The sequence below is a fragment of the Schistocerca gregaria genome, chromosome 9, assembly GCF_023897955.1.
Source record: "Schistocerca gregaria isolate iqSchGreg1 chromosome 9, iqSchGreg1.2, whole genome shotgun sequence".
Taxonomy (NCBI): Eukaryota; Metazoa; Arthropoda; class Insecta; order Orthoptera; family Acrididae; genus Schistocerca; species Schistocerca gregaria.
In genome coordinates, this window is record NC_064928.1 from 174,189,008 (window position 1) to 174,215,957 (window position 26,950).

General features: G+C 43.7%; 1 protein-coding gene across 1 annotated transcript in view; it reads left to right on the plus strand.

Annotated features, from left to right (window-relative positions):
• The window catches only part of LOC126291478 (protein PRRC2A-like), a 209,031-nt gene that overhangs the window by 81,296 nt on the left and 100,785 nt on the right, over positions 1 to 26,950 (plus strand). Inside the window, exons 11-16 of the mRNA XM_049984988.1 lie at positions 4,940 to 4,982; positions 5,614 to 5,958; positions 13,077 to 13,274; positions 19,205 to 19,428; positions 24,894 to 25,044; positions 25,154 to 25,197. Coding sequence (XP_049840945.1) covers positions 4,940 to 4,982; positions 5,614 to 5,958; positions 13,077 to 13,274; positions 19,205 to 19,428; positions 24,894 to 25,044; positions 25,154 to 25,197 — 1,005 coding nt within the window. The remainder of the gene's footprint in view (positions 1 to 4,939; positions 4,983 to 5,613; positions 5,959 to 13,076; positions 13,275 to 19,204; positions 19,429 to 24,893; positions 25,045 to 25,153; positions 25,198 to 26,950) is intronic.

Genomic DNA, 26,950 nt, shown 5'->3' on the forward strand with positions numbered 1-26,950 from the left:
CTCACCCTTTTCACCACCTTGAAGACGCCGTACCCATCGCCTCACATTGCTCACCGCTACTGTATCGTCGCCATACACCTTCAGCAAGCGTCCATCTATTTCAATCGGCGCAGTTTCTTCAGCAGTAACGAATTCAATCACACAACGCCGTTTTACACGCGCGTCCATATCAGACTCCGTTCTGGGACACGCCTCTGCTGGCGCCGACTGCCGCAGAGCGACGGAACCACCTGCAAATGAAAGAGGAAGGTTCAGGCATTGGCACTACATCAGCGACACGTGGCGCAGACGTCTAAAGTCACCACAAAAATGAGGAGGCATTACTTTCGGAACCACCCTGGTATTTCCAACTGCAAAAATATGACCAAATGTTCTTCTGTTAGTCCTAAGTCCATGGTGTTTGTAACCTTCTCTCGTTGCGTGTTAATGGTTCGGTAAATGTAATAAATATAAATATAATAAATATTAATATAATATATCGGTAAATATAATAATATACATATGTGTAGCATGTATTATGAAGTTTACTAAGCAAAAGTCCTGCACAATATTGTATTTTGCTTGAGTTCGATTCCACTTAACTTCACTGAATCTCCATGATTATCCTGCATTTTGGTAATTTACAATGGTATAACAGAACCCACAAGTTGACCTGCTGGTTTTCAATTATCTTATAAATTAATGTCTTCTTATTTCTTCTGACACATAAATCTATTTGCGTTTCATTACAGAGCCTTAGTATGTTACAAAACTAAGCTTCGCAACTAACTCAGATTAGCACCAGATTTGAAGTGTGCTAAGAAAGATAAGTTTGGCTAAGGTGGCTTAACATTGCGATTATAAAATACATAGATATACGTTGACTGACGTAAAACGTCGATTTATATTTTAAATTTTTGTATAATTATTACCATAATTTGAATTACAGAAATTAATTTAGTAAAATGGTATACTGTTTAAAACATTACAATTTCACAACGTTATAAAATATTTTTAGGTTATGTACATTGTTTAGATGTGACATAACAACTGCAAAAGCGTTGGCTACACCACTCTTACTTCAAAAAGGTATTTACAATGGTATAACAGAACCCCAATGCACGAAAATGACAAAATGAATTGAACGATAGTGCACCGTGACAACAAATGATCAGAGCGCTACCCAATGAGATAAACTCACGTATCCTGTAAACCTCTTTCCCAGAAACTTTACGCAGTGTGATAAAGGAGATGACCCCTCTACAACTGCTACACTTTTTCTGTAAATTTTTATCATCACATATAGCACCACATTAACTCTTCAAACACCAGACTGAAGTGAGAAACATAAATTATAGCTATATTACCAGCTGGTAACGTAACAAAAAACAATTTTCCTGATATCAATCGAAGTAAGACTTCTACAGGTAAACTGTTGCTTCAAAAAGCCAATGACGTTCATAGCCCACTACATTGTTAGAGAGAAAAATGTCCTAAGAAAATTAGAGTAGTTAATTACGTAAATGTTGTCCATTAAATCTAGTGCCCGTGTACATATAAAAATAAACTGCTGCAATAAACTAAATCTGTGTTTACTATAATCCAATATTCCAAGTAAAATATTTGATCAGGTGAATATCTGCAACTGAGGAACGTATTTATAGAATAAAAACTCGCTTTCCTTAATTTATTCTACCACCTCTTTCGGAGTCTCAAGCTCCATGAGTAGTCACTTCCGTGTCGTGCTGATCCGGAGACATTCTGGTTGTTGATCATGCGCTCCCATGCCTTTGTTTCATGTGGGTGTGATCACCCATCACTGACTGGCCCGCCCCCCGCACATTTCTGTACCCAAAATTATTTTGTGGGACCTGAAGCTGAAGCTTTAAGCTTCGAAACCGTTCGTGGAATTAATTAACAAAATTACTGGCAATTGAAAGCCTTGTAAAAATACGAACAGAGACAGAGCAGGATTTAATTTAAAGTTTTGTCCAGGTGCAATTTTCTTAACCCGTATTTACCTTAAAACAGTTTTGACAACATTCGTGTTAACGCCTATCTATACGAGCATACGCAATCATTATCTTACTTACTACAAACCAAAGAACGGTTTCCAAGCTAAAAAAGTTACATATTCGATCGAAGATCTCTGTAGCATACATCGGTTGTGTAGGACATGCTGGAGGCTAGCGGATTTGTGGTGGAATTGTCTATAGTGAATATTGATTAATTTTGTGAACTAAAGGTAATGAAAATCGAAGGTGCTATGTGGATGTTAATAGCAATACCGCACACTGTCACATTAAGTAAATAAATTCGTTTTTCGACACATCTTGTCGTATAACTATTACTCAAGACGGTACATTTAAGTGTTTCCCTATCTTGTTGTCGCATAGCCAGCACCCTGCACCACGCTACTTCTCCCAGCCCCATCTGAAGACGAGCCTGAAAAGCTTCGAAAACTAATTTAATCAAATAGATAGAATTTCATAATGTGAATGGTTATGGTTATCTGTATTTATATTTGACTTGTTCCTATACACGTTTTTAAATACAGGTACTGTAATTCTATATGACCAGTAACTGCGTACACCACTTTCTTCAACACTCCCAGTTGAGGAGTAACTGGTTATATCGCTTTCCGCCATGTGTGAGGTTAGGAGCTGTCGCGTGTGGGTGGAGTAAACTCTGCCTTCTTACTTCAGTCGCAGCTTCTGTTTGGTTGAGCACCTTCTCTTCCCTTGCACAAGGCTCCACAGCCTGCTGACAAGCGTGGTGGCGCAGCGCTTAGCACACTGGACTCGCATTCAAGAGAACAACGGTTCAAATCCCTGTCCACCCATCCAGATTTATGTTTTCTGCATTTTCCCCAAATCGCTCCAGGCAAATGCCCTTGAACACGACATGGTCGATTTCCTTCACCATCCTTTCTTAATCGGAGACAGCACTTCCTCTCTAAGGCCCCAATGCTGACAGAAGATTAAACTCTAATTTTTCTTCCTTCCATTTACAGCTTGCCGGAACAAAAGTTAATAATGACCCTGTAGCAGATTACTCGCTAATTCTGAATATAATGTAAACAAATAAACTATTGAATAAGAGGGTTCCCACTAGACTTTATTACCTAGAAATGCATGAAAAAATGTTCCGATGATGTTCATGTCAAAGCTGAAAAATTACCCTGCACATGTACTAATGCATGATGATGATTATGATGGTTGTACCACGAGGCATAGTACAACATTAGTTACAAGTGTATGAAATGAATTTTTATTACTTCAAGAGTACACAACACCAAAGAAAGATTTCTTCTGTGGTTACTGTAATGCATGTACCCTACATACTACTACTGTAATGAAATATCTGTATCGAGAATGTCATTCTATAAATAGCTCACGCGCAAACTAATAACAATATATTCTACACACACATGCACACTTGTGACCCAGCCTGGTTTTTCTCGTGTACCTACTGTTGGATGACTTGTTGTTGGAAATTTGTGGTCTTATGGGGCCAAACTGCTGAGGTCATGGTCCCTAAGCCTACGCACTACTTAACGTAACTTAAACTATCTTACGTTAAGAACAACACACACGCCCATGCCCGAGGGAGGACTCGAACCTCCGACGGGGGGAGCCGCGCGGGCCGTGACGAGGTGCCCGCACGGCTCCCTGCGCGGCCGACTTGTTTTAAAATGTAGTCAGATACACAAACCTTTTTCGTGAATCAGTCCGTCTCTTAGAGAAAACTATACCGAAGTCGGTACAGCAGTTCCTGCGATAAGCCATGACACACAGACAGGAAAACGGTGTGGGGTACCTTAATTCAGAATATATATATGTTGTGGTCTTCAGTCCTGAGACTGGTTTGGTGCAGCTCTCCGTGCTACTCTACCCTCTGCAAGCTTCTTCATCTCCCAGTACTTACTGCAACCTACATCCCTCTGAATCTGCAACTCTTGGTCTCCCTCTCGATTTTTACCCTCCACGCTGCCCTCCAATGCTAAATTTGTGATCCCTTGATGCCTCAGAACATGTCCTACCAACCGATCCCTTCATCTAGTCAAGTTGTGCCACAAAATCGTCTTTTCCCCAATCCTATTCAAACCTCGTCATTAGTTACGTGATCTACCCACCTAATCTTCAACATTCTTCTGTAGCACCACATTTCGAAAGCTTCTATTCTCTTCTTGTCCAAACTATTTATCGTCCATGTTTCACTTCCATACATGGCTACACTCCATACAAATACTTTCAGAAATGACTTCCTGACACTTAAATCTATACTCGATGTTAACAATTTTTTCTTCTTCAGAAACGCTTTCCTTGCCATTGCCAGTCTACATTTTATATCCTCTGTAGATCGACCATCATCAGTTATTTTGCTCCCGAAATAGCAAAACTCCTTTACTAATTTCAGTGTCTCATTTCCTAATCTAATTCCCTCAGTATCGCCTGACTTAATTCGACTACATTCCATTATCCTCGTTTCGCTGTTGTTGGTGATCATACATATATATATAAATATGGTGGTCACAAGCAGGGCGTTATACTGTAGGTTGGACTGAGAAATAATTATTAAGAAAAAGTTGGGTATGTTGCATCATTTCCGAGTTAATTAGCATCGAATTTAGGTAATCGGACCATTGGACGGTCTAATCCACAAGTGCCAACAGATTAGTGTGAGTTGTTCTCACAGCTTAAATGATTCCACACAAGATCGCTCAACCTTCTGCTCATGTTCAGTTTTTGTTTTGCCTGGCTGGCATACTCATGCTGGACTGTATAGTCTGTAAACAAAGGCTTTCTGTTCACCGTTTATATTTTTTACACCACTTCAATGTGTAGAAGGCAAAAGATGTACAAAAGCTGCACAAAACACAACCAAATTTCTAACAATAAAAAGTGTAGGAAATGCGGAAAAGTGGTTATGGCGGTATTTACTCTGGCTTTTCTTCCAGTGATTCTAAAATCAACAACCAGACCGGGCGAGGTGGTGCAGTGGTTAGCACATTGGACTCACATTTGGGATGACGACGGTTCAAACGTCCAGCCACCGTGATTTAGGTTTTCCATGATTTCTCTAAATCTGTTCAGACAAGTGCTCAGATGGGCACAAAGAACTTTTTTCCCATCCTTCCCTAGTCTGAAGGGATCCCAAATAAACCGACCAACCAAATCAGCCACTAAACTGAAACGCCAACCAAAACACGCCGTATATTCAAATGGTTCAAATGGCTCTGTGCACTATGGGACTTAACATCTGAGGTCATCAGTCCCCTAGAACTTAGAACTACTTAATCCTGACTAACTTAAGGAAATAACACACATGCATGCCCGAGGCAGGATTCGAACCTGCGTCAGGAGCGGTCGCGCGGTTCGAGATTGTAGCGACTAGAACCGCTCGGTCACTCCGGCCGGCCCGTCATATATTCCCAGGGACACTAGTATAAAATTCTCCACCATTAATCGGTGGCATTTTTGCCACTTCTGAAGTTTTCTGATATTAAAATTGCTAATTTTTGCATCCTCTAGCATCAATGTGTGCGGCCGCACGTGCACGTCACGGAATTATTGCAACAGGGCCGCCGCTGCCACTGCCACCCCCACGACCACCGCCGATGCCGCCGAGCAGCCGCCCCCGCCACCCCCGCACAAGAAGTCCCAGCAGCAGCAGCAAGCGGAGGAGAGGGAGAGGGAGGCGGGGGCGGAGCGGCCGCCGGCGGAGCCGCCGCGCCAGCAGCGGACGCCGTTCCGATCGGAGCGCGAGCAGGAGGAGCGGCTGAGCGAGCTGCGCAAGCTGAAGCCGCGCCGCCCGCCGGAGGAGGGGCAGCAGCAGCAGCAGCAGCAGCCGCCGCAGGCCAGGCCCCCGCTGGACGCGCCGCCCGCAGACCTGCCGGAGCCCGCCGGCGCCGCCGAGAGGCGCGACCGGCAGCCCGACACCGCGCAGGCGAGTCTCTCCTTCCCACCTCTGTACACGGTAGGCCGGCGAACGCCGACCGACGACGGCCAATGAACCAGGCAGACGGTCGGTCGCCAACGCTTAGGCGTTCGGCCTCTCATCCTCACCACACCGAGGGCTCGCGGACGAGGGTTTCGCCCACGTGGATTTGCAGCTGGCTGCGATAACTTTTCGAGGTCGCTCCCGTATTGTTATTGATACACTACTGGCCATTAAAATTGCTACACTAAGAAGAAATCCAGATGATAAACGGGTATTCATTGGACAAACATGTTATACTAGAACTGACATGTGATAACATATTCACGCGATTTGGGTGCATAGATACTGAGAAATCAGTACCCAGAACAATCACCTGTGGCCGTAATAACGGTCTCGATACGCCTGGGCATTGAGTCGAACAGAGCTCGCATGGCGTGTACAGCTGCCCGTGCAGCTTCAACACGATACTACACTTCATCGAGAGTAGTGACTGGCGTATTGTGACGAGCCAGTTGCTCGGCCACCACTGACCAGACTTTTTCAGTTGGTGAGAGATCTGGAGAATGTGCTGGCCAGGGCAAAAGTCGAACGTTTTCTGTATCCAGAAAGGCCCGCACAGCACCTGCAACATGCCGTCGTGCACTATCCTAATAAAATGAATCGATTCAATTGAGGGTAGAGCCACGGGTCGTAACACACCTGAAATGTAACGTCCACTGCTCAAAGTGTCGTCAATGCGAACAAGAGTTGACCGAGACGTGTAACCTGTGGCACCCCATACCATCACGCCGGGTAATACGCCCGTATGGCGATGACGAATGCACGCTTCCAATGTGCGTTCACCGCGATGTTGCCAAAGACGGATGCGACCATCATGATGCAGTAAACCGAACCTGAATTCATCCGAAAAACTGACGTTTTGCTATTCGTGCACCCAGCTTCGTCGTTGAGTACACCATCGCAAACGCTCCTGTCTGTGATGCAGCGTCAAGGGTAACCGCAGCCATGGTCTCCGAGATGATAGTCAATGCTGCTGCAAACGTCGAACTGTTCGTGCAGATGCTTGTTGTCTTGCAAACTTCCCCATCTATTGACTTAGGGATCGAGACGTGGCTGCACAATCCGTTACAGCCATGCGGATAAGATGCCTGTCATCTCGACTGCTAGTGATACGAGGCCGTTGGGATGCAGCACGGCGTTCCGTATCCTCCTGAACCCACTGATTCCATATTCTGCTAACAGTCATTGGATCTCGACCAATGCGAGCAGCAGTGTCGCCATACGATACACCGCAATAGCAATAGGCAACAATGCGACCTTTTATCAAAGCCGGAAACGTGTTGGTACGCATTTCTCCTCCTTACACGAGGCATCACAACGATGTTTCACCAGGCAACGCCGTCAACTGCTGTTTGTGTATGAGAAATCGGTTGGAAACTTTCCTCTTGTCAGCACGTTGTAGGTGTCACCACCAGCGCCATCCTTGTGTGAATGCCCTGAAAAGCTGATCATTTGCATATCACAGCATCCTGTTCTTGTCGGTTAAATTTCGCGTCTGTACCACGTCATCTTCATGGTGTAGCAATTTCAATGGCCAGTAGTGTATAAAGAAGCGTTTTAATTAGTATATCATCGGCCGGTTGTTTCAGGGGAGAAGAGCATTTACTTGACGCTGAATGACAACATTTATTTTACTGCAATAAGCTGATCGTCAGAAAAAGAAGAAGGAAAAGAAGCGATACAAGCGGTCAGCCTCTCTTTTAAAAAGTGCAGAACTGAGGTTGGGCATAATTAATGTCACGCCTCAAAGCTGAATTAGATTACCGGCTATTACGAAGGAAAGCTATAAATTTCGAATCGTTGTTCAATTCTGAAGGTCCTAAATTTTCGAAAGGTGACACCTCTTTTAGGCACCACTCGGCCCCACTCCCAGTTTTATTTGTTTCTCTTTGTCATTCACGAGCGAAAAGACCTCAATACAGACTAGATTTCATTTCTTTCACGCCATTAACATTACTTTCTGTAGGCTTACTAATTTCTCTCAATATGTCAAATCTTTTCAATTTTTTTCATAAACGTAGTTCGTAGCATCCCGAAACATTATCGTTCGTGATGAAACTCTGTCAGCTATAACTATGCCACTGCATACTCCATTGCTTTTAAATATAATAAATAAACACACGCAGCAACTCGCTGCAGAAACTACGAAAATTCCACCTGACTTCCACTCTTGCAGAGGAGACACAAGCCCAACCCACCATCAACGCTTTCACATTACCACAAGCAGACCGAACCGCAACGGATGCCAACCGCTTCGTTGGCTCCGATCTGCGGCCATACACACTAAGCAAATCTCGGCCAATGAAGCAGTCGTGTTTCTTTCGTTGGCCTTCACTGGCCTAGTTTGTATGCATCTTTACAAGTTGACCTTTGGTCCAACAGTCTGTTCGGCAGAAATTCTGTAACTAACTTCCTGATGACCTACAGACTTCAAACTTTCAACATAGCTCAGAACTGGTTGTCAACCCAATACGAACTCGTTCCTTCTCTGGTGTGTGTGGAAGCGTACTTTATGAAAATTGCATTTCTCCCTATTCCTGTTACAGTCGCGAATAGTACGCAAGAACAATAATTGCTGGTAAGTCTTCCAGTGAGATCGATTCTCTCTTATTTTTACCTTTATCGTCTATTACGGAGATTGAAGAATGCTATATATTGTCTGACTCAGCTGAAGGTAAACGAAAACAAAAATCAAGTTTATCATATCTCTGTGATAATCTTGTCAAAATGTTTGAACTCGACTAAAATATTTCACGCACATAAGACTAAAAACTAGAAAATAATTACAAGTATATAGACCGAAGCAGTGAGTGAAAATTTGTACCAAGTACGCGAATCGAACCCGCGTCTCCAGAGAACTACACTATGTCATCCAAAGTATCCTGACACCCTCAAAAACATATGTTTTTCATATTAGGTGCATTGCGCTTCCACCTACCCCCAGTTACTCCGTGTCAGCGACCTCAGTAGTCATTATAATGAGAGAGCGGAATGGGGCGCTCCGCCGAACTCATTGACTTCGAACGTGGTCAGGTGATTGGGTGTCACTTGTGTCATACGTCTCTGTGCGCGAGATTTCCACACTCCTAAACATCCCTAGGTCCACTGTTTCCGATAGTGACGTGGAAACGTGAAGGGACACTTACAGCACAAAAGCGTACATGACGACCTCGTGAGTGAAAGAGACCGACGACAGTTGAAGTGCGTCGTAATGTATAATAGGCAGACATCTATCCAGACCATCACACAGGAATTCCAAACTGCATCACGATCCATTCCAAGTACTATGACAGTTAGGCGGGAGGTGAGAAAGTTTGGATTTCATGGTCGAGCGTCTGCTCAAAATCCACACATCACGCCAATAAATGCCAAATGACGCATCGCTTGGTGTAAGGAGAGGAAACATTGGACGATTGAACAGTGAACAAACGTTGTGTGGAGTGACGAATCACGGCACACAGTGTGGCTATCCGATGGCAGGGTGTGGTTATGGCGAATGCCCGGTGAACGTCATCTGCCAGCGTGTGTAGTGCCAACAGTAAAATTCTGAGGCGGTTTTGTTATGGTGTGATTCAAATTTTCATGGAGGGGGTTTGTACCCCTTGTTGTTTTGCGTGGCACTATCACAGCACACGGCTACATTGATGTTTTAAGCACCTTCTTCCTTCCCACTGTAGAAGAGTAGTTCGGGGATGGCGATTACATCTTTCAACACAATCGAGCACCTGTTCATAATACATCCCTGTAATGGACTGGCCTGCACAGTGTCCTGGACTGAATCCTACAGAACACATATGGGATATTTTGGAACCCCGACTTCGTTGCCAGGCCTCACCGACCGACATCGATACCTCTCCTCAGTGCAGCATTCCATGCAGAATGGGCTGCCATTCCCCAAGAAACCTTCCAGCACCTGATTCAACGTATGCCTGCGAGAGTGGAATCTGTGATCAAGGCTAAGGGTGGGCTAAGACAATGTTGAACTCCAGAATTGCCGATGGAGGGCGCCACTAACTTGTATGTCATTTTCAGCCAAGTGTCCGGATACTTTTGGCCACATAGTGTAGGTAGGCGCGGTCGGCACTAAGCGACCTTAGCACAACGGTTCACACAACTACACGCATTTACTTTAAATTCCTCCTCACAAATGAACAGAATTGTTGTCGAGGTTCTGCAGTTTTTGTAATGGCATCTCAGCATCGAAAGTAAAAGGCTGATCCAGTCTGAAAGCCAAGCCCAGGTGCAGGTACTTATACAAATGGAATTACACAATTTCAGAGATTTTACTGGTATCATACAGATACATTTTCATGTACACAGCGTGAAGCGGCGAGTGAAGAGAAAGGATGTTCAGTTGCGCACAGTATAGTGGCAGTACTGAACATGAAATTGATTTCAGGGTTCGAGACCAAGCTTTGAGGGACGAAGTAGTGAAGGCAGCACAGGATCAAGTACGTAAAAAGACGAGGGCTAGTAGAAATCCTTGAGTAACAGAAGAAATATTGAATTTAATTGATGAAGGGAGAAGATACAAAAAGGCAGTAAATGAAGCAGGCAAAAAGGAATACAAACGTCTCAAATATGAGATCGATAGGAAGTGCAAAATGGCTAAGCAGGGATGGCTAGAGGACAAATGTAAGGATGTAGAGGCTTATCTCACTAGGGGTAAGATAGATACTGCCTACAGGAAAATTAAAGAGACCTTTGAAGGAAAGAGAACCACTTGTATGAATATCAAGAGCTCCGATGGAAACCCAGTTCTAAGCAAAGAAGGGAAAGCAGAAAGGTGGAAGAAGTATACAGAGGGTCTATACAGGGGCGATGTTCTTGAGGACAATATTATGGAAATGGAAGAGGACGTAGATGAAGATAAAATGGGAGATATGATACTGCGTGAAGAGTTTGATAGAGTACTGAAAGACGTGAGTCGAAACAAGGCTCTGGGAGTAGACAACATTTCATTAGAGTTACTGACAGCCTTGGGTAAACCAGTCCTGGCAAAACTCTTATCATCTGGTGAGCAAGATGTATGAGACAGGCGAAATACCCTCAGACTTCAACAAGAATATAATAATTCCAATCCCAATGAAAACAATTGTTGACAGATGTGAAAATTACCGAACTATCAGTTTAATAAGTCACGGCTGCAAAATAATAACGCGAATTCTTTACAGACGAATGGAAAAAATGGTAGAAGCCGACCTCGCGGAATATCAGTTTGGATTCCGTAGAAATATGGGAACACGTGAGGCAATACTGACCCTACGACTTATCATAGAAGCTAAACTAATAAAAGGCAAACCTACGTTTCTGACATTTCTAGACTTGGAGAAAGCTTTTGAGAATGTTGACTGGAATACCCTCTTTCAAATTCTGAAGGTGGCAGGGGTAAAATACAGGGACCGAAAGGCTATTTACAATTTGTACAGAAACCAGATGGCAGTTATTAGAGTCGAGGGGCATGAAAGGGAAGCAGTGGTTGGGAAATGAGTGAGACAGGGTTGTAGTCTCTCCCCGATGTTATTCAATCTGTATACTGAACAAGCAGTAAAGGAAACAAAAGAAAAATTCGGAGTAGGTATTAAAATCCGTGGAGAAGAAATAAAAACTTTGAGGTTCGCGCGATGACATTGTAATTCTGTCAGAGACAGCAAAGGACTTGGAAGAGCAGTTGAACGGAATGGACAGTGTCTTGAAAAGGGGATATAAGATGAACATCAACAAAAGTAAAACGAGGATAATGGAATGTAGTCGAATTAAGTCGGGTGATGTTGAGGGAGTTAGATTAGGAAATGAGACACTTAAAGTAGTAAAGGAGATTTGCTATTTGGGGAACAAAATAACTGATTATGGTCGTAGTAGAGAGGATATAAAATGTAGACTGGCAATGGCAAGGAAAGCGTTTCTGAAGAAGAAAAAATTGTTAACATCGAGTATAGATTTAAGTGTCAGGAAGTCGTTTCTGAAAGTATGTGTAGCCATGTATGGAAGTGAAACATGGACGATAACTAGTTTGGACAAGAAGAGAATAGAAGCTTTCGAAATGTGGTGGTACAGAAGAATGCTGAAGATTAGATGGGTAGATCACATAACTAATGAGGAGGTATTGAATAGGATAGGGGAGAAAAGGAGTTTGTGGTACAACTTGACTAGATGAAGGGATCGGTTGGTAGGACACGCTCTGAGGCGTCAAGGGATCACGAATTTAGTATTGGAGGGCAGCGTGGAGGGTAAAAATCGTAGAGGGAGACCAAGAGATGAATACACTAAGCAGATTCAGAAGGATGTAGGTCGCAGTAGGTACTGGGAGATGAAGAAGCTTGCACAGGATAGAGTAGCATGGAGAGCTGCATCAAACCCGTCTCAGGACTGAAGATCACAACAACACTTTTTGCAGCTCCAAACCACCAAATCACTACGAAACCCTTTTGTTTTTCTAATAATGATGTAGGCTGAAGCACTGAATTATAATTTGTACCAGTGCTGTGATTCGGATGTGGGTCTCCTGCTTAATAGGCTTATGAGCTGAACACTGTGCGACAGTGGCACTGTGACTACCACAACTGCACGGATTATCCTAAGACGTCTTCCTCACCAATATAAATTCCAGCCATGCCTCAGACCATAGCTATCCCTCTTCTCGACCCGCATCAGTATTGCAGAGGCTATCTGGTATTGGATTAGCACCTTAGGAATGAGAGGAATTGCAGGTGTGGTAACAGCTGTGCCAGTGTGGTGCAGTGGCCCAGTCAGTAGGAGACCCCAGTTCGATTCCTGGTGCTGGCACAAAATTTTAATTCATTGTTTCAGCCTACATCATTATCATAGATGTAATTAAGACTCAGTGTGAGTCAGGAACATCAACTGTATATGATCAATACATCACTTTTGTTTTTTACCCCTCACAAAATTTGCCCATAACAGAGTAACCACTCCCAGGTTCAGAACAACTGCCTCGGGGTAATGTAGCGCTGTGTTATCCCTTTGCAGAGAAACTAACGTTTGGTGGTGGACTTGTTTAATGTTGGACTTGAGTTGTGAGTGTCAGCCAGGCGGTGAGAGGTGAGCGGTTTGATGTGTTTTGGTTGCCCCAGGTGCGGCCGGCGGAGAGTGTAGCAGTGGTGGAGCTGCAGCCGGAGTGTCCCCCGGAGGCTGGACCTGAGGCGGTGAAGCCGCCGTCGCTGGACGCTGAGGCAGGCGGTGGGCAAGTACAGCTGGGCGGCTGCAGCGTGGCCCACCAGGCGCTCTCCGAGGAGGTCTCCCCGGCCGGCAGCGCCGTCCTCCCAGCACAGGTGAGCCACCACCACTCTGCAGACAGTGCGAGGCCCGTGCTGCACTCTGAGCGGCCTGGCGGCCAACTTCGAATACGAGAAAATATGCAGCTAAAATCCGTAGTTTTATGAGGGACTTCAGTAAGTAACGCAACGAATTTTTTCTCGCTCAATAACAGGTGGAAGTGTTTACCTCCGTCTGACTACCGTGTCTCCAGCCTACGACTCACGAGGGAACATTTCCAAGTGTCAATAAATAATCTTGTTAAAACTTGGTTGGTCTGTTAATGGGGAAGAATAATACAATCCGTATTTTTTGGGGGCCCAATTTCACTTGTAAGGGGTGAAACACATCCTGAAAAGTAATTTTCCATATTAGGTTTGGAGGGAATATCCTTGAAACTATGATATATGAGAAAATGTTTCACATATAAAAGTTGATACGTAATTAACATTCTTGCAAATTGTATAATGGAATTTGAAATTGTGCAAAATATCCCACCACCACTTATTAATTCTGAAAAATGAAAACATTTGTTACAATATAAATTAAATAAGTTTTCAAGCTACAAACATCCAAGCATAACAAAGTTAGTTTCTGAAACACCATTTTGGGTAAATAAGCTACGCAAAATGAGTTGTCAGAGTATTTTCACCATATCCAGTTAAATGCATAAACATTCATAATTAGTCAAGTTATTTGTTTTACTTATATTTGTTTTATATTTTAAATTGTTATTTTTGTTCTACATTCATTGTTTATGCACGTGTATTCCTTTAATTGAAAATAATAAGTAATTCATTCTTATGATAGAAAATAATTACCATAATGATAATCTGTAAATAAACGCGTAAAACATAACGTCTTCTTACACCATACACGTAAAATGGACAACATTTCTTCAGATAATAAGCATATAGAATACAGGATAAAACACATTCCAGCAGGATTTCAGTTTGTCACAGGTGATCTTATAAACATCCTGATTTGTGTCAAGGATATTTCAGTACACTTGTAAACCTTGGTGAAAAAAATTGATTCTGTACTAGTGACTACAGCTTCGTCATATTGTTTTTTAATCGGAGATTCACATCAAAATTACTAACAGCTCTAGATCTAAAAATCTTCTCACAAAGTTCTTCCAACATCAAAAGTCATATACATCTCACGACTGTACCTGTACCGTCGTGGCCTTTGGAATCACCAGATGAACAAGGTATGGTGCTCTATACAGTTTTTTTTTTCACACTGAGAGACCTAAGCATCTAACAGTAATACAGATTTTTCTCCCTCACTGGGAGAAACCATCTTTCAAATACCTTTTGACCTGATCAGACGTTTGTTTACCAGATTTCGATGCTGTCACAAGGACAATAGGGCTTCAAAAAGAGATTCTAGAATTCTTGATCCAGGCGCACGTTAATTTCTTTTAAAACTATGAGTAGGTGGGCAGTGAGTGTGAAAAAACAGTTTGGCCATTAACCGTAGGACAAAAAACTTGTTCATCTGGTAATCCCAAGGAACACGATGGGACAGGTTCAGAAGTGGTACATCTATGGCTTTTGATATTGGAAGAACTTTCTGAAAAGAGTTTCTGTTGAATAATTTTGATGTCTATCTCCGCTTGAGGAACAATAGAATCAAGCTACAGTCACTAGTACGTAATCAATTCTTTTCACCGGGGCTTACCAATGAACAGAAAAATAGCTCTGAGCGCTATGGGACTTAACATCTGAGGTCATCAGTCCCCTAGAACTTAGAACTACTTAAACCTAACTAACCTAAGGATATCACACACATCCATGCCCGAGGCAGAATTAGAACCTGCTACCGTAGCAGTCGCGCGGTTCCAGATTGAAGCGCTCAGAACCGCTCGGCCACACCGGCCGGCCAATGAACAGAAATTTGCCTAATACAAATTCGGATATTTAGAGTATCACCTGCGATAATTTGAATTCCTGCTGAATTTTGTTTCATCGTATGTTCTCTGTTATGCAAATAATCACAATAAGAAATTTCGTTCATTTTATGTGCAAGGTGTAAGAAAAAGTAATGTTTTAAGCGTTTAATTACCAATTATCTTTGTGGCAATTACTATCTATCATAATAATGACTTAATTATGATTTTAAATTAAGAAAATACACGTTTGTGCAATGGTAATTTAAAAAACAAAAACAAGAAAGACTGTAAAACAGAAATAGGAATTTAAAACATAAAACAAATATAAGTAAAATATATAATTAGACCGATAATGAATTTTTACATATTTTGGTTAGCTGTTGAAAATACTCTGACAGCACATTGTGTACAGCACATTTTCCAAAAATGGTATTTCAGGAACCAGCTTTATTACACATGGATGAATGTAGTTTGAAAGATTATTTAATTCAAGTTGTAGCTAACGTTTTCATTTTAAAAATTAATTAATGGTAGTGAGATATTTTCAAAATTTCAAATTATTTCATAATTCCGTTATAAAGTTTTCAAGAACGTCAATTACATACAAATTTTTATATGAGAAACATTTTTTATATCATCGTCTCGAAGATATTCCCTCCAAATCTAATATGCAAAAATTACCTTCTGGGTAACTGGGCACAGTTAAAAAAATACGTATCGCATTATCTTCCCCCTCCGCACAAACGACAAGTTTCATCAAGATCGTTTATTGACACTTGGGAAAGTTCCCTCGTCAGTTACCTGGCCAAAGCTTTATTGAATTTGTCTTTTTAATGTCCGTAGTAGTTGCTTTACATATGGTACTGGCATTCCGTCTTTGCAATTATATAATACATTTTTTAAAGAAAAAGGTTATCAGGTCCTGCTTTTATCTAGTTTACAGTGACTTCTGAACTGGCTGTCCTGTAAGGTATATGGATATGATTTTAGGACTCCAAAAAATGTAGGCAACGCACTGATGAACCCAGATTTTGTTTTAGAGGACTCACGTACATACAAGAACGCAATTCTATCTTGTGCCCGTGCCGTAAAACTACTACCAGACAAGAGAGAATAGAGGACTTTTTTTGTTTTTCATCTTTCGCCGATGACAAATGATAGTGACTCAGCGGTAAAACATTTTTGTTCAAGTGAGCGATTAATCGGTTTGTTAAAGAAATGAACGAAGAAATATTACTGTATACTAAATAGGAAACGCTTACCTGATGTTCTGGAAAATAATATTTATTTAGCCACGAATCGGCTTTTGTGGGCACGTCCAGCTGACAACTGAATGTCGCAAACACAGCTAAAATGACGTGCGGCTTACACAGACGAGATACACAATTATATCTAGAATGTTTACGATGGAAACTGGCACTCCGGTTTGTTACGCAGAAATGCTTAAAGCGCATATCATTGCATTTAACAACATATGAAAAAAAGTTGAGTTCAGAATTGTAATGCAGTCTTTGCGTAACTGAAACCTAAAGTAACGTACAGGAAAAAGGAAATTGTTAAATAAAGTTTGTTGTGCAATCATTATATTACAATGATAAATTCAGCTTTCCATTTTGTCTCATGTTAAATATAACGACGCCCATATAAAACTAAATGTAAGTATTTCTCTGTAAAATAAAAATGTCAGAAGCCATAGACCGTGGCGAGGTTTGGTGGCTTGTGTGCCCCTAAGATACAGGTAGCCACATTTTAGGTGTGCGTAGGGTCATCTGTTGTGAGGCCCGACGAAATTCTGATTCCTGAAGAGGGGCAACAGGCTTTTCAGTAGTCGCAGGGGCCACGGTGTGATGGTTTGGCTGCTCTGGTCTTGTAACGTCAGCCTACATGGTCCTGCAGTGCTGGTAATCCGAATGACTGAAAGCAAAGACAAACTGCAGCCGTTATTTTTTCCGCAGTCATGCACCGCGCTCAGTATAGCTCTACTACTGCTAGAATAACATTTATTTATCTTTTCGATAAAAATTGGAAGTCTTCCTAATGTTAACTTTCATCACGGAACCGCCGCTTTTTTGATAGTATGTTTTCAAAACAGTACAGTAGTCTGTAAATGGAAAAACAACATTTTGAAAATGGACTCTTTGCAACAAAAACGTCAGTTATTTCAAATAATACTTATTTACTTCAAAACGTAATTTTAGAACCAACCGAAGATAAATTGAGAACTCGTTTCGTCCTTATATTTGTAGTCAAATGCTAAAAGTACCCACTCGTCTTTTAGGTGATAATTTGAACTGTAGAGAAGTACGCTGAGGGCGTTAATTTATACTTTTCGTATTCGTCTGCTTACAAGGTCGAAGGTCGTGGGTTGACAATAATCGGACGTTTAATCGACAGCTGATTTTGATATTTAATCTGCCCGGAATATGGGTAACATAGTTGGTAGACGACAGGGAGACGCAGGCTGCCGTTGTTCTGGATGTCGAATTCGTACAAATTCGTAAGTGCAAACGAGGGTCGTTCTTTAAGTTACGTTCTTAAAAGTTATATTAAAAAAACTGAATCTTCGCGGAATTGTTGAGTGATTTCCAGAGTACCCCGCACTGGAACAATAAAGATGTTAGTAGCTTTGTGGTGGCTGTAGACAATAATCTCATTTATAATAAAAAACTGAAAAAGTAAAATGTTTTGTTAAATGATCGTTTTGAAAGTAAGATATAAAACATGTTGTAGAAACAGCTGACGCACCTTTAATGATGCTCGAAACCATTTACAGCAAACGAGACTACATAATCTACCAGACAAATATCCTCTAGTACTCTTTAAAATTCTAAGTTAAACGTTGAATTTTAAATTCTCAATCGGCGACCCGTTAGATGAACCTACCGTCAAGCATCATTCAAAGGTGCGTCAAATGTTTCTCTAATTTATTTTCTTTCCTACTTTAACAAATCTTTTGACTGTTTTTTTTCAGAATTTTTGTTTCTCTTTTTTATTGAGAGTTAAATGTCACATCGATGTAACTTTTTATGCGCAAAATAGGTAGGCCTCGGAGAGATGAACTCTTACATCTCATGTAGCAGCGTGAAAATGTCAGTTTCCTCTCAAAACACTAAGTTTTTGTTAATCACCGTGGTTACTTTGTAGTGGTTATCATTTTTTTCCCAAAACTTGGCCTCACGCAGGTCAGTTTTATGGCACATCTGTCTATTTTCCACTCTTCGTTTGAGTTCATTTAATTGCTTTGACCCGTATGGGGCTTAGGACATCCATGAGAACTTGCCATCTGCCTTTGGCCATTTCTTTAAATTCCGTCCAGGTCTTTTAAACTTCCATCGCTTCCCCTTCCACCGTCCTCTTCATGTACCTCTATGCCTGGCTCTCTTCCTCGTTCCTTGGGAATTCTCTTCCAGAGCGTCCGTTTCGATTGCCCCGTGTGATTTTCTCAATGTGTACCCCCAGCCATCTACACTTCCTTTCACGTATCTGTTCTTCTATAGATGTCTGATTTGTTTACTAATTTTTTTTCTGGCGGCCAGATATTCCTTTAGGCGCCGGAGACACCTATATGTGAAGCTCTGCAATGGTGATGTTATCTTCCACTCCAGTGTCTTCGTTTCGTTTGCCCCGTGTGGTTTTCTCAATTTGTGCCCCAGCCATCTCCGCTCCCTTTCACGTATCTGTTCTTCTATAGATGTGTGATTTGTTTACTTATTTTTTCTGGCCACCAGATATTCCTTTATGCGCCGGAGACACCTATATACGAAGCTCTGCAATGGTGATGGTTATCTTTTCGTCTGCTTTAAATTTTTGGCTAGCGTACGGGAGGATAGCGTTCACATTTGTACTAAAATACGAATTTTAGTTCTGCATGTAATGATTCTGTTTCTCTCTCGTACAGTTGTACGAAGACAGTAACTGCCTTCCTTATGCGGTTCTCCACATCCACGGCTTCACCACCTTACCCTGATACATGCTAGGATAAAAACACAGTCTCGTTTTCGCTGGGTTCAGACTGGCCGTGACATGAGAGGTGGGTGACGGGTTGCGCAGGCGGCGGCGAGCACGGAGGAGGAGCGCATGTCGTCCGACTCGGAGGCGGAGTTCGCGCGCGTCGCGGCCGCCGTGCTGGGGGCGGAGCCCGCGCCGCTGCTGGCCGCCGCGGGGGCGGAGGAGGCGGAGGAGGCGGACGGCGACGGCGAGCGCCAGGGGCTCGTGCTGCAGGACTCGTTCGAGGGCGAGCTCCCCTACGTGCCCACCACGCTGCCCCAGGAGCGGTACGTACCTCTGTGCTGCGTCAACTCGCCAGCGACCCAGTGACGTCAAGGAAATGTTACGAGACCCCAGGCAGGTGGAGTGCTCTAGGGCACATCGCCGATGAGATTTCGAGAACACTCATGAGCCATAACATTACAATTGCCCACCGCGAGGTTGAATGCCTTCTGGTAGCCTTGCGGGCACGTGACGCCGTAAGGAAACAATGTATGCGGGAGAGAGACGAATGAGCAGTCATCACAGCGAAGATATGGGCCGGAAATCCACTGATATAAGCGGTTTTGACCAAGACCACGCCGTTGTGGCCGTGCGACTGGAAACCAGAATCTGAGAAACCGCGACGATGGTCGCCTGTTGGCATACTACTGTCATGAGCACCTATGCAAAGTGGTTGAAGGTTGCTGAAATAACTTGCAGTCCTTGTGATATTGGACGTCCATGTCTCATTACCAAACGTAGAGGTTAGGATCCCCCACTGTGTAGTTTCGGATAGGCAGAGATCTGTGGCAGATTTGACGACACAATACAATGCTGGTGCAGGCACAAGTGTTTTGGTCATTGTTGAACATGGAACTCCACCCCTACGTATTCCTGTGTTGGCCCAACGACATAGTCAGTTACGGTTGGTTGGGTTCTTTGGGGGGAAGAGACCAAACAGCGAGGTCATTGGTCTCATTGGATTAGGGAAGGACGGGGAAGGAAGTCGGCCATCCTGGCATTTGCCTGGAGCGATTTAGGGAAATCATGGAAAACCTAAATCAGGATGGCCGGACGCGGGAGTAGTCAGTTATGATTGCAGTCGGCACAGCGTCACAGAGTTTCCACTGTGGATCTAAAGAAACGTGTTGCCTGTCAAATAAATCACATTTCTTGTTACACAAGGTCGATGGTTGGGTCCTTGCACACCGTCATCCAGGCAGATGGCTGCACGAAACATGCACCGCAGTTCTCGCTTCCCACGCCGAGGTTCCCGGGTTCGATTCCCGGCGGGGTTACGGATTTTCTCTGCCTCGTGATGGCTGGGTGTTGTGTGATGTCCTTAGGTTAGTTAGGTTTAAGTAGTTCTAAGTTATAGGGGACTGATGACCATAGATGTGAAGTCACATAGTGCTCAGAGCCATTTTTGAACCATGCACCGCACCACAGATGCAGGCCTGTGAAGGCAGAATCTTGCTATGGGGTACGTTGAGCTGGGCTTCTACGGGGTCTACGGTGGTAACCGAAGACCCCACTACAGCAGTGAACCACGTGAACATTAGCGCGCCCCACCAGCATCGCTTCTGCTTGAAGTCTCCCCCTACAGCGAAGACTGCTTCAGCAAGATAACTGTCCGTGTTACAGGGTTAGAATGGTGCTACAGTGGTTTCAGGGGCATTATACTGAACAAAATCCTTACAGCAGATCTCGAACACACAAAAAACACAACAGTTTCCATGGGAGGACGCAAACTCAGACACAGTCACAGACACGGATGTTGATCCAGACACAGAAAATGGCACAAACAATAAAAACATGAGACACAGACTCGCCATATAAGGAGTAAAACACCTAAAATATGCAAATAGCATAATTATAAGAAAAGCAGACATAGCACTTGATTGGCTGATGTATCTAAACTGCACTTTAAATATGATAATTAAATAATGAAAATAAATGTAATTAATTTAAGCAACAAGACAATAGAGGAATACTTCACAAATCTTTCATGTTCCGAGACACCGTTCCCGCCTTGCCGCACTGTTAAGGAAAACGGCATCGTGAACACAAACATACAACGTGTAGAAAGAACTACGTCTGGATATGGCAACACAAGTAGTGCAATTGGTATGCCCTAAATAATAACTTAAAAGATGTAATACTACTTGTTAGACAGTAGAAACAAATACAGACACTCATGATGTATTTCATTCAATAATATAAGACGACTTGATTTTGCACACTACTTTAGGTGTACGGGTTCGACGTTTCTGCCGAGGTAAGTTACTAACATTTATCATTTTAACACTCCGTCCGTGCCCTACAACTGATTTAATTTTCTTTGCAGCCCATTGTTATTAGCCTTGTGTTATTGCTCAAAACAAATTTTACTGCTAATATGGAATAATGTACTATTACATGTAAAGTTGTGTAATTTATAGCCGGCTTTTTAGAATATTAGGCTGCAGGTCTCTAAATATACTACAAATGAAATGAGTGTTTTCACAGAATCGTGAGACTTATTTTCTGTTTCTTCTTATGTTTCGGCAATTTCTAACAAACTTTCAACATCATTCGAATGAATGTGTGTGAAATATTATGGGATTTAACTTCTAAGGTCATCAGTCCCTAAGCTTACACACTACTTAACCTAAATTACCCTAAGGACAAACACACACACACTCATGTCCGAGGAAGGACTCGAACCTCCGCCGGTACCAGTCGCACAGTCCATGACTGCAGCGCCTCAGACCGCTCGGCTAATACCGCGTAGCTTGAATGAATGTCCAAGAAATTTACTAATAAATAAACATGTGTATGCCTCCAGGTGAAGTAAGTGATTTCCGCTGCATTCCACAGTCTTCGTATACCATCTTTGCAAGGTTGAAACCATTAATTGGATTTCACAATTACTATGAAACTCTGGTTCAAAGGACATCACACACATCCATGCCCAAGGCAGATTCGAACCTGCGACCGTAGCGGTCACGCGGTTCTAGACTGAAGCGCCTAGAACCGCTCGGCCACTCTGGCCGGCTATGAAACTCTGGAACCTGCAAAAAGACAGAGGATATTAGCAAGCATATACAAAGTAATCACAAAGAAAACTCGTTCAGTTTTATCCCCATTGTTAACACTTAGCGAAATCTTAGAATCACCTGCTAATTATTATGGATATTAGACTAAATGAGCTGTGAATTCGATCAAATAATAGCTGTCAATGATTGTGTTCGAGAAACTGTCAACGAAAACTGAAATTCGCTTTACAAATCACAACCGCGTTGTGCCGTGTTACCTGTTTACTAACGTGCCGAAGTCGCTGTGCCCGCCATGTTGTGCATGCGTTTTCTACACCTGCCTGGTGCGCTACGAATTTTAAATCATCATGTGTTTGAGCTCCTAAAAATTTTACACTGTGTTTCTTTCGAGGTATTCTTCCTATGCAAAAAATTTCAGAGCAAGTTTTCACATGCCGGATTGAACTATGCCCTTGTCAGGTAGGAACTTTGGTACAAGTGTGATGTTGGACTGCTCGAATTCAGTTTGAAAAATTGGCACTGGTCAGATATCCCGGTATGATTTGCTGCATTGAAACCCCAGACCTGCACTTTGCAGACTGAGTGGCTGTACAACACTATGAGGTCAGTAGAAACACTTTGTAATTCGGACAGTGCAGTTATTTTAAGTAGAGGGAAATACGGCAATAAGTCACGCTATTCAAATACGTGTGTTTTTGATCCTGTTATATCCGTATTTTGTATTGCTCCACAGAAAATAGTCGAGAGGTGTCAGATCTGGCTATCGTGCTGGCCATGAAATTGATCCGCCTCTACGAACCCATCGATTACTATATGCGACGTTGATTCCACACATCGACATCAAAGTGTGCTGGAGCTACGACGTGTTCCAGCCGCATGTCCATCCGAACGTTTTGTGACATTACATCCAACATGAAAGGCGAAACATCTTTAGTAAATATGAGATGATCTATCCTGTTACTTTCCTTGGCAGTAACTATGGGCCAATGATATGGTTACGAATTGCCCAGCCGGATGTTAATACTAACCCTTTGTTGGTGATTTTGAATCACCTACGCATGTGGATTTTCGTCCACCCAAGCATGCACGTTGCGAAAATTTAATATGCCGCCTGTAGCAAAACGTGCAGTCATCCGTGAATACACTACTGATCATTAAAATTGCTACACCAAGAAGAAATACAAAGGGTAAACGGGTATTCATTGGACAAATATATTACACTAGAACTGACATCTGATTTCATTTTCAAACAATTTGGGTGCATAGATCCAGAGAAATCAGTACGCAGAACAACCACCTTTGGCCGTAGTAACGGCCTTGATATGCCTGGGCATTGAGTCAAACAGAGCTGGGATGACGTGTACAGGTACAGCTGGCCATGCAGCTTCAACATGATACCACAGTTCGTCGAGAGTAGTGACTGGCGTATTGTCACGAGATAGTTGCACGGCCACCATTGACCAGACGTTTTCAATTGATGAGAAATCTGGAGAATGTGCTGGTCAGGGAAGCAGTCGAACATTTTCTGTATCCAGAAAGGCCCGTACAGGACCTGCAACATGCGGTCGTGCATTATCTTGCTGAAATGTAGGGTTTCGCATGGATCGAATGAAGGGTAGAGACACGGGTCGTAACATAACTGAAACGTAACATCCACTGTTCAAAGTGCCGTCAATGCGAACAAGACGTGACCGAGACGTGTAACCAATGGCAACCCATACCATCACGCCGTGTGATACGCCAGTATGGAGATGAAGTCACGCTTGCAATGTGCGATATCCGCGATGTCGCCAAACACGGATGCGACCGTCATGGTGCTGTAAACAGCACCTGGATTCATCCGAAAAAATGACGTTTTGCCATTCGTGCACCCAGGTTCGTTGTCGAGTACACCATCGCAGGCGCTCCTGTTTGTGATGCACCGTCAAAGGTAACCGGAGCGACGGTTTCCGAGCTGATAGTCTATGCTGCTACAAACTTCGTCGAACTGTTCGTGCAGATGGTTGTTGTCTTGCAAACGTCCACATCTGTTGACTCAGGGATCAAGAGGTGACTGCATGATCCGTTACAGCCGTGCGGATAAGATGACCGTCATCTCGACTGCTAGTGATACGAGGCCGTTGGGTTTCAGCACGGCGTTCCGTATTACCCTCCTGAACCCACCGATTCCATATTCTGCTAAGAGTCATTGGATCTCGACCAATGCGAACAGCAGTGTCGCGATACGATACACCGCAATCGCGATAGGCTACAATCCGATCTTTATCAAAGTCGGAAACGTGATGGTACGCATTTCTCCTCCTTACACGAGGCATCACAACGACGTTTCATCAGGCAACGCCGGTCAACTGCTGTTCGTGTATGAGAAATCGGTTGCAAACTTTCCTCATGTCAGCACGTTGTAGGTGTCGCCACCGGCACCAACGTTGTGTGAATGCTCTGAAAAGCTAATCATTTGCATATCACAGCATCTTCTTCGTGTCGGTTGTATTTCGCGTCTGTAGCGCGTCATCTTCGTGGTGTAGCAATTTTAATGGCCAGTAGTGTATGTTTTTATCCAGTTATCGGTAAAAAATACAGAAAATCTGTTACAGCCTGGATCAAACAACTACCGAAAATTCCGGTTATTCAGAAGCAAAAAACTGGCCGGTTTCTGCCATCCGTAGTGTCAAAAGCGAGCGCACAGAGGTGTAGCAGGCAGCAGGGGCGGTGAGCGGCGCGGCGGCCCGCAGGTCTGTGGCGGTGCCGATGCTGCCGGTGCGGCAGCGGTCGGCGGCCGAGGTGCACACCTGCCGGATCGAGCGGCCGCGCTCCACCACGCCCATCAACCCTGCGCTGCTGGACGAGTACGTGCAGCACGAGGCGCCCGCGCCGCCCCCCCCCGCCCGCCGAGAAGATGCGCATCCAGCTGCCGCGGCCGCTCGCCGCCGCCCCCGCCTCCGGCGGCCAGGACGCCGCCCCCGCCGCAGCCGCAGCCGCGCCCCCCGCAGACGCCGGCACGCCGCAGCAGCACGCCAGGGCGCGCAGCCCCCGCAGGTAGGCCGCCGACGTCACCTTCTGCAAGGCTCTTACAAAAAGGTACGGCCAAACTTTCAGGAAACATTCCTCACACACAAAGAAAGGAAATATGTTATGTGGACGTGTGTCCGGAAGCGCTTACTTTCCATGTTAGAGCTCATTTTATTACGTCTTTTCAAATCACATTAATCATGGAATGAAAACACACAGCAACAGAAAGTACCAGCGTGACTTCAAACACTTTGTTACAGGAAATGTTCAAAATGTCTTCCGTTAGCGAGAATACGTGCATCCACCCTCCGTCGCATGGAATCCCTGATGCGCTGTTGCAGCCCTGGAGAACGGCGTATTGTATCACAGACGTCCACAATACCAGCACGAAGAGTCTCTACATTTGGTACCGGGGTTGCGCAGACAAGAGCTTTCAAATGCCCCCATAAATGAAAGTCAAGAAGGTTGAGGTCAGGAGAGCGTGGAGGCCATGGAATTGGCCCGCCTCTACCAATCCGTCGGTCACCGAATCTGTTGTCGAGAAGCGTACCAACACTTGGACTGAAATGTGCAGGAACTCCATCGTGCATGAACCACATGTTGTGTCGTACTTGTAAAGGCACATGTTCTAGCATTACAGGTAGAGTATCCCGTATAAAATCATGATAACGTGCTCCATTGTGCGTAGGTGGAAGAACGTGGGGCCCAATCAAGTCTTCACCAACAATACCTGCCCAAACGTTCACAGAAAATCTGTGTTGATGACGTGATTGCACAATTGCGTGCGGATTCTCGTCAGCGCACACATGTTGATTGTGAAAATTTACAATTTGATCACGTTGGAATGAAGCCTCATCCGTAAAGAGAACATTTGCACTGAAATGACGATTGACACATTATTGGATGAACCATTCGCAGAAGTGTACCCGTGGAGGCCAATCAGCTGCTGATAGTGCCTGCACACGCTGTACATGGTACAGAAACATGTGGTTCTCCCGTAGCACTCTCCATACAGTGACGTGGTCAACGTTACCTTGTACAGCAGCAACTTCTCTGACGCTGACATTAGGGTTATCGTCAACTGCACGAAGAATTGCCTCGTCCATTGCAGGTGCCCTCGTCGTTCTAGGTCTTCCCCAGTCGCGAGTCATAGGCTGGAATGTTTCATGCTCCCTAAGACGCCGATCAATTGCTTCCAACGTCTTCCTGTCGAGACACCTTCGTTCTGGAAATCTGTCTCGATACAAACGTACCGCGCCACGGATATTGCCCCGTGCTAATCCATACATCAAATGGGCATCTGCCAACTCCGCATTTGTAAACATTGCACTGACCTCAAAAGCAAGTTCGTGATGAACACTAACCTGTTGATGCTACGTACTGATGTGCTTGATGCTACTACTGTAGAGCAATGAGTCGCATGTCAACACAAGCACCGAAGTCAACATTACCTTCCTTCAATTGGGCCAACTGGCGGTGAATCGAGGAAGTACAGTACATACTGACGAAACTAAAATGAGCTCTAACACGGAAATTATGCGTTTCCGGACACATGTCCACATAACATCTTTTCTTTATTTGTGTGTGAGGAATGTTTCCTGAACGTTTGGCCGTACCTTTTTGTAACACCCTCTATAGAGCCCGCGAACTAGTGTAGGTCTATTGAAATAGTGCAATCAATCTAATCAACTTCCATTTCGTGATAAGTCTGGTAAATTTCCATGATGGAGCGGAAGATTTTTGATGCGCACTCACGGTCGATAAGCTCGATTACTCCAAG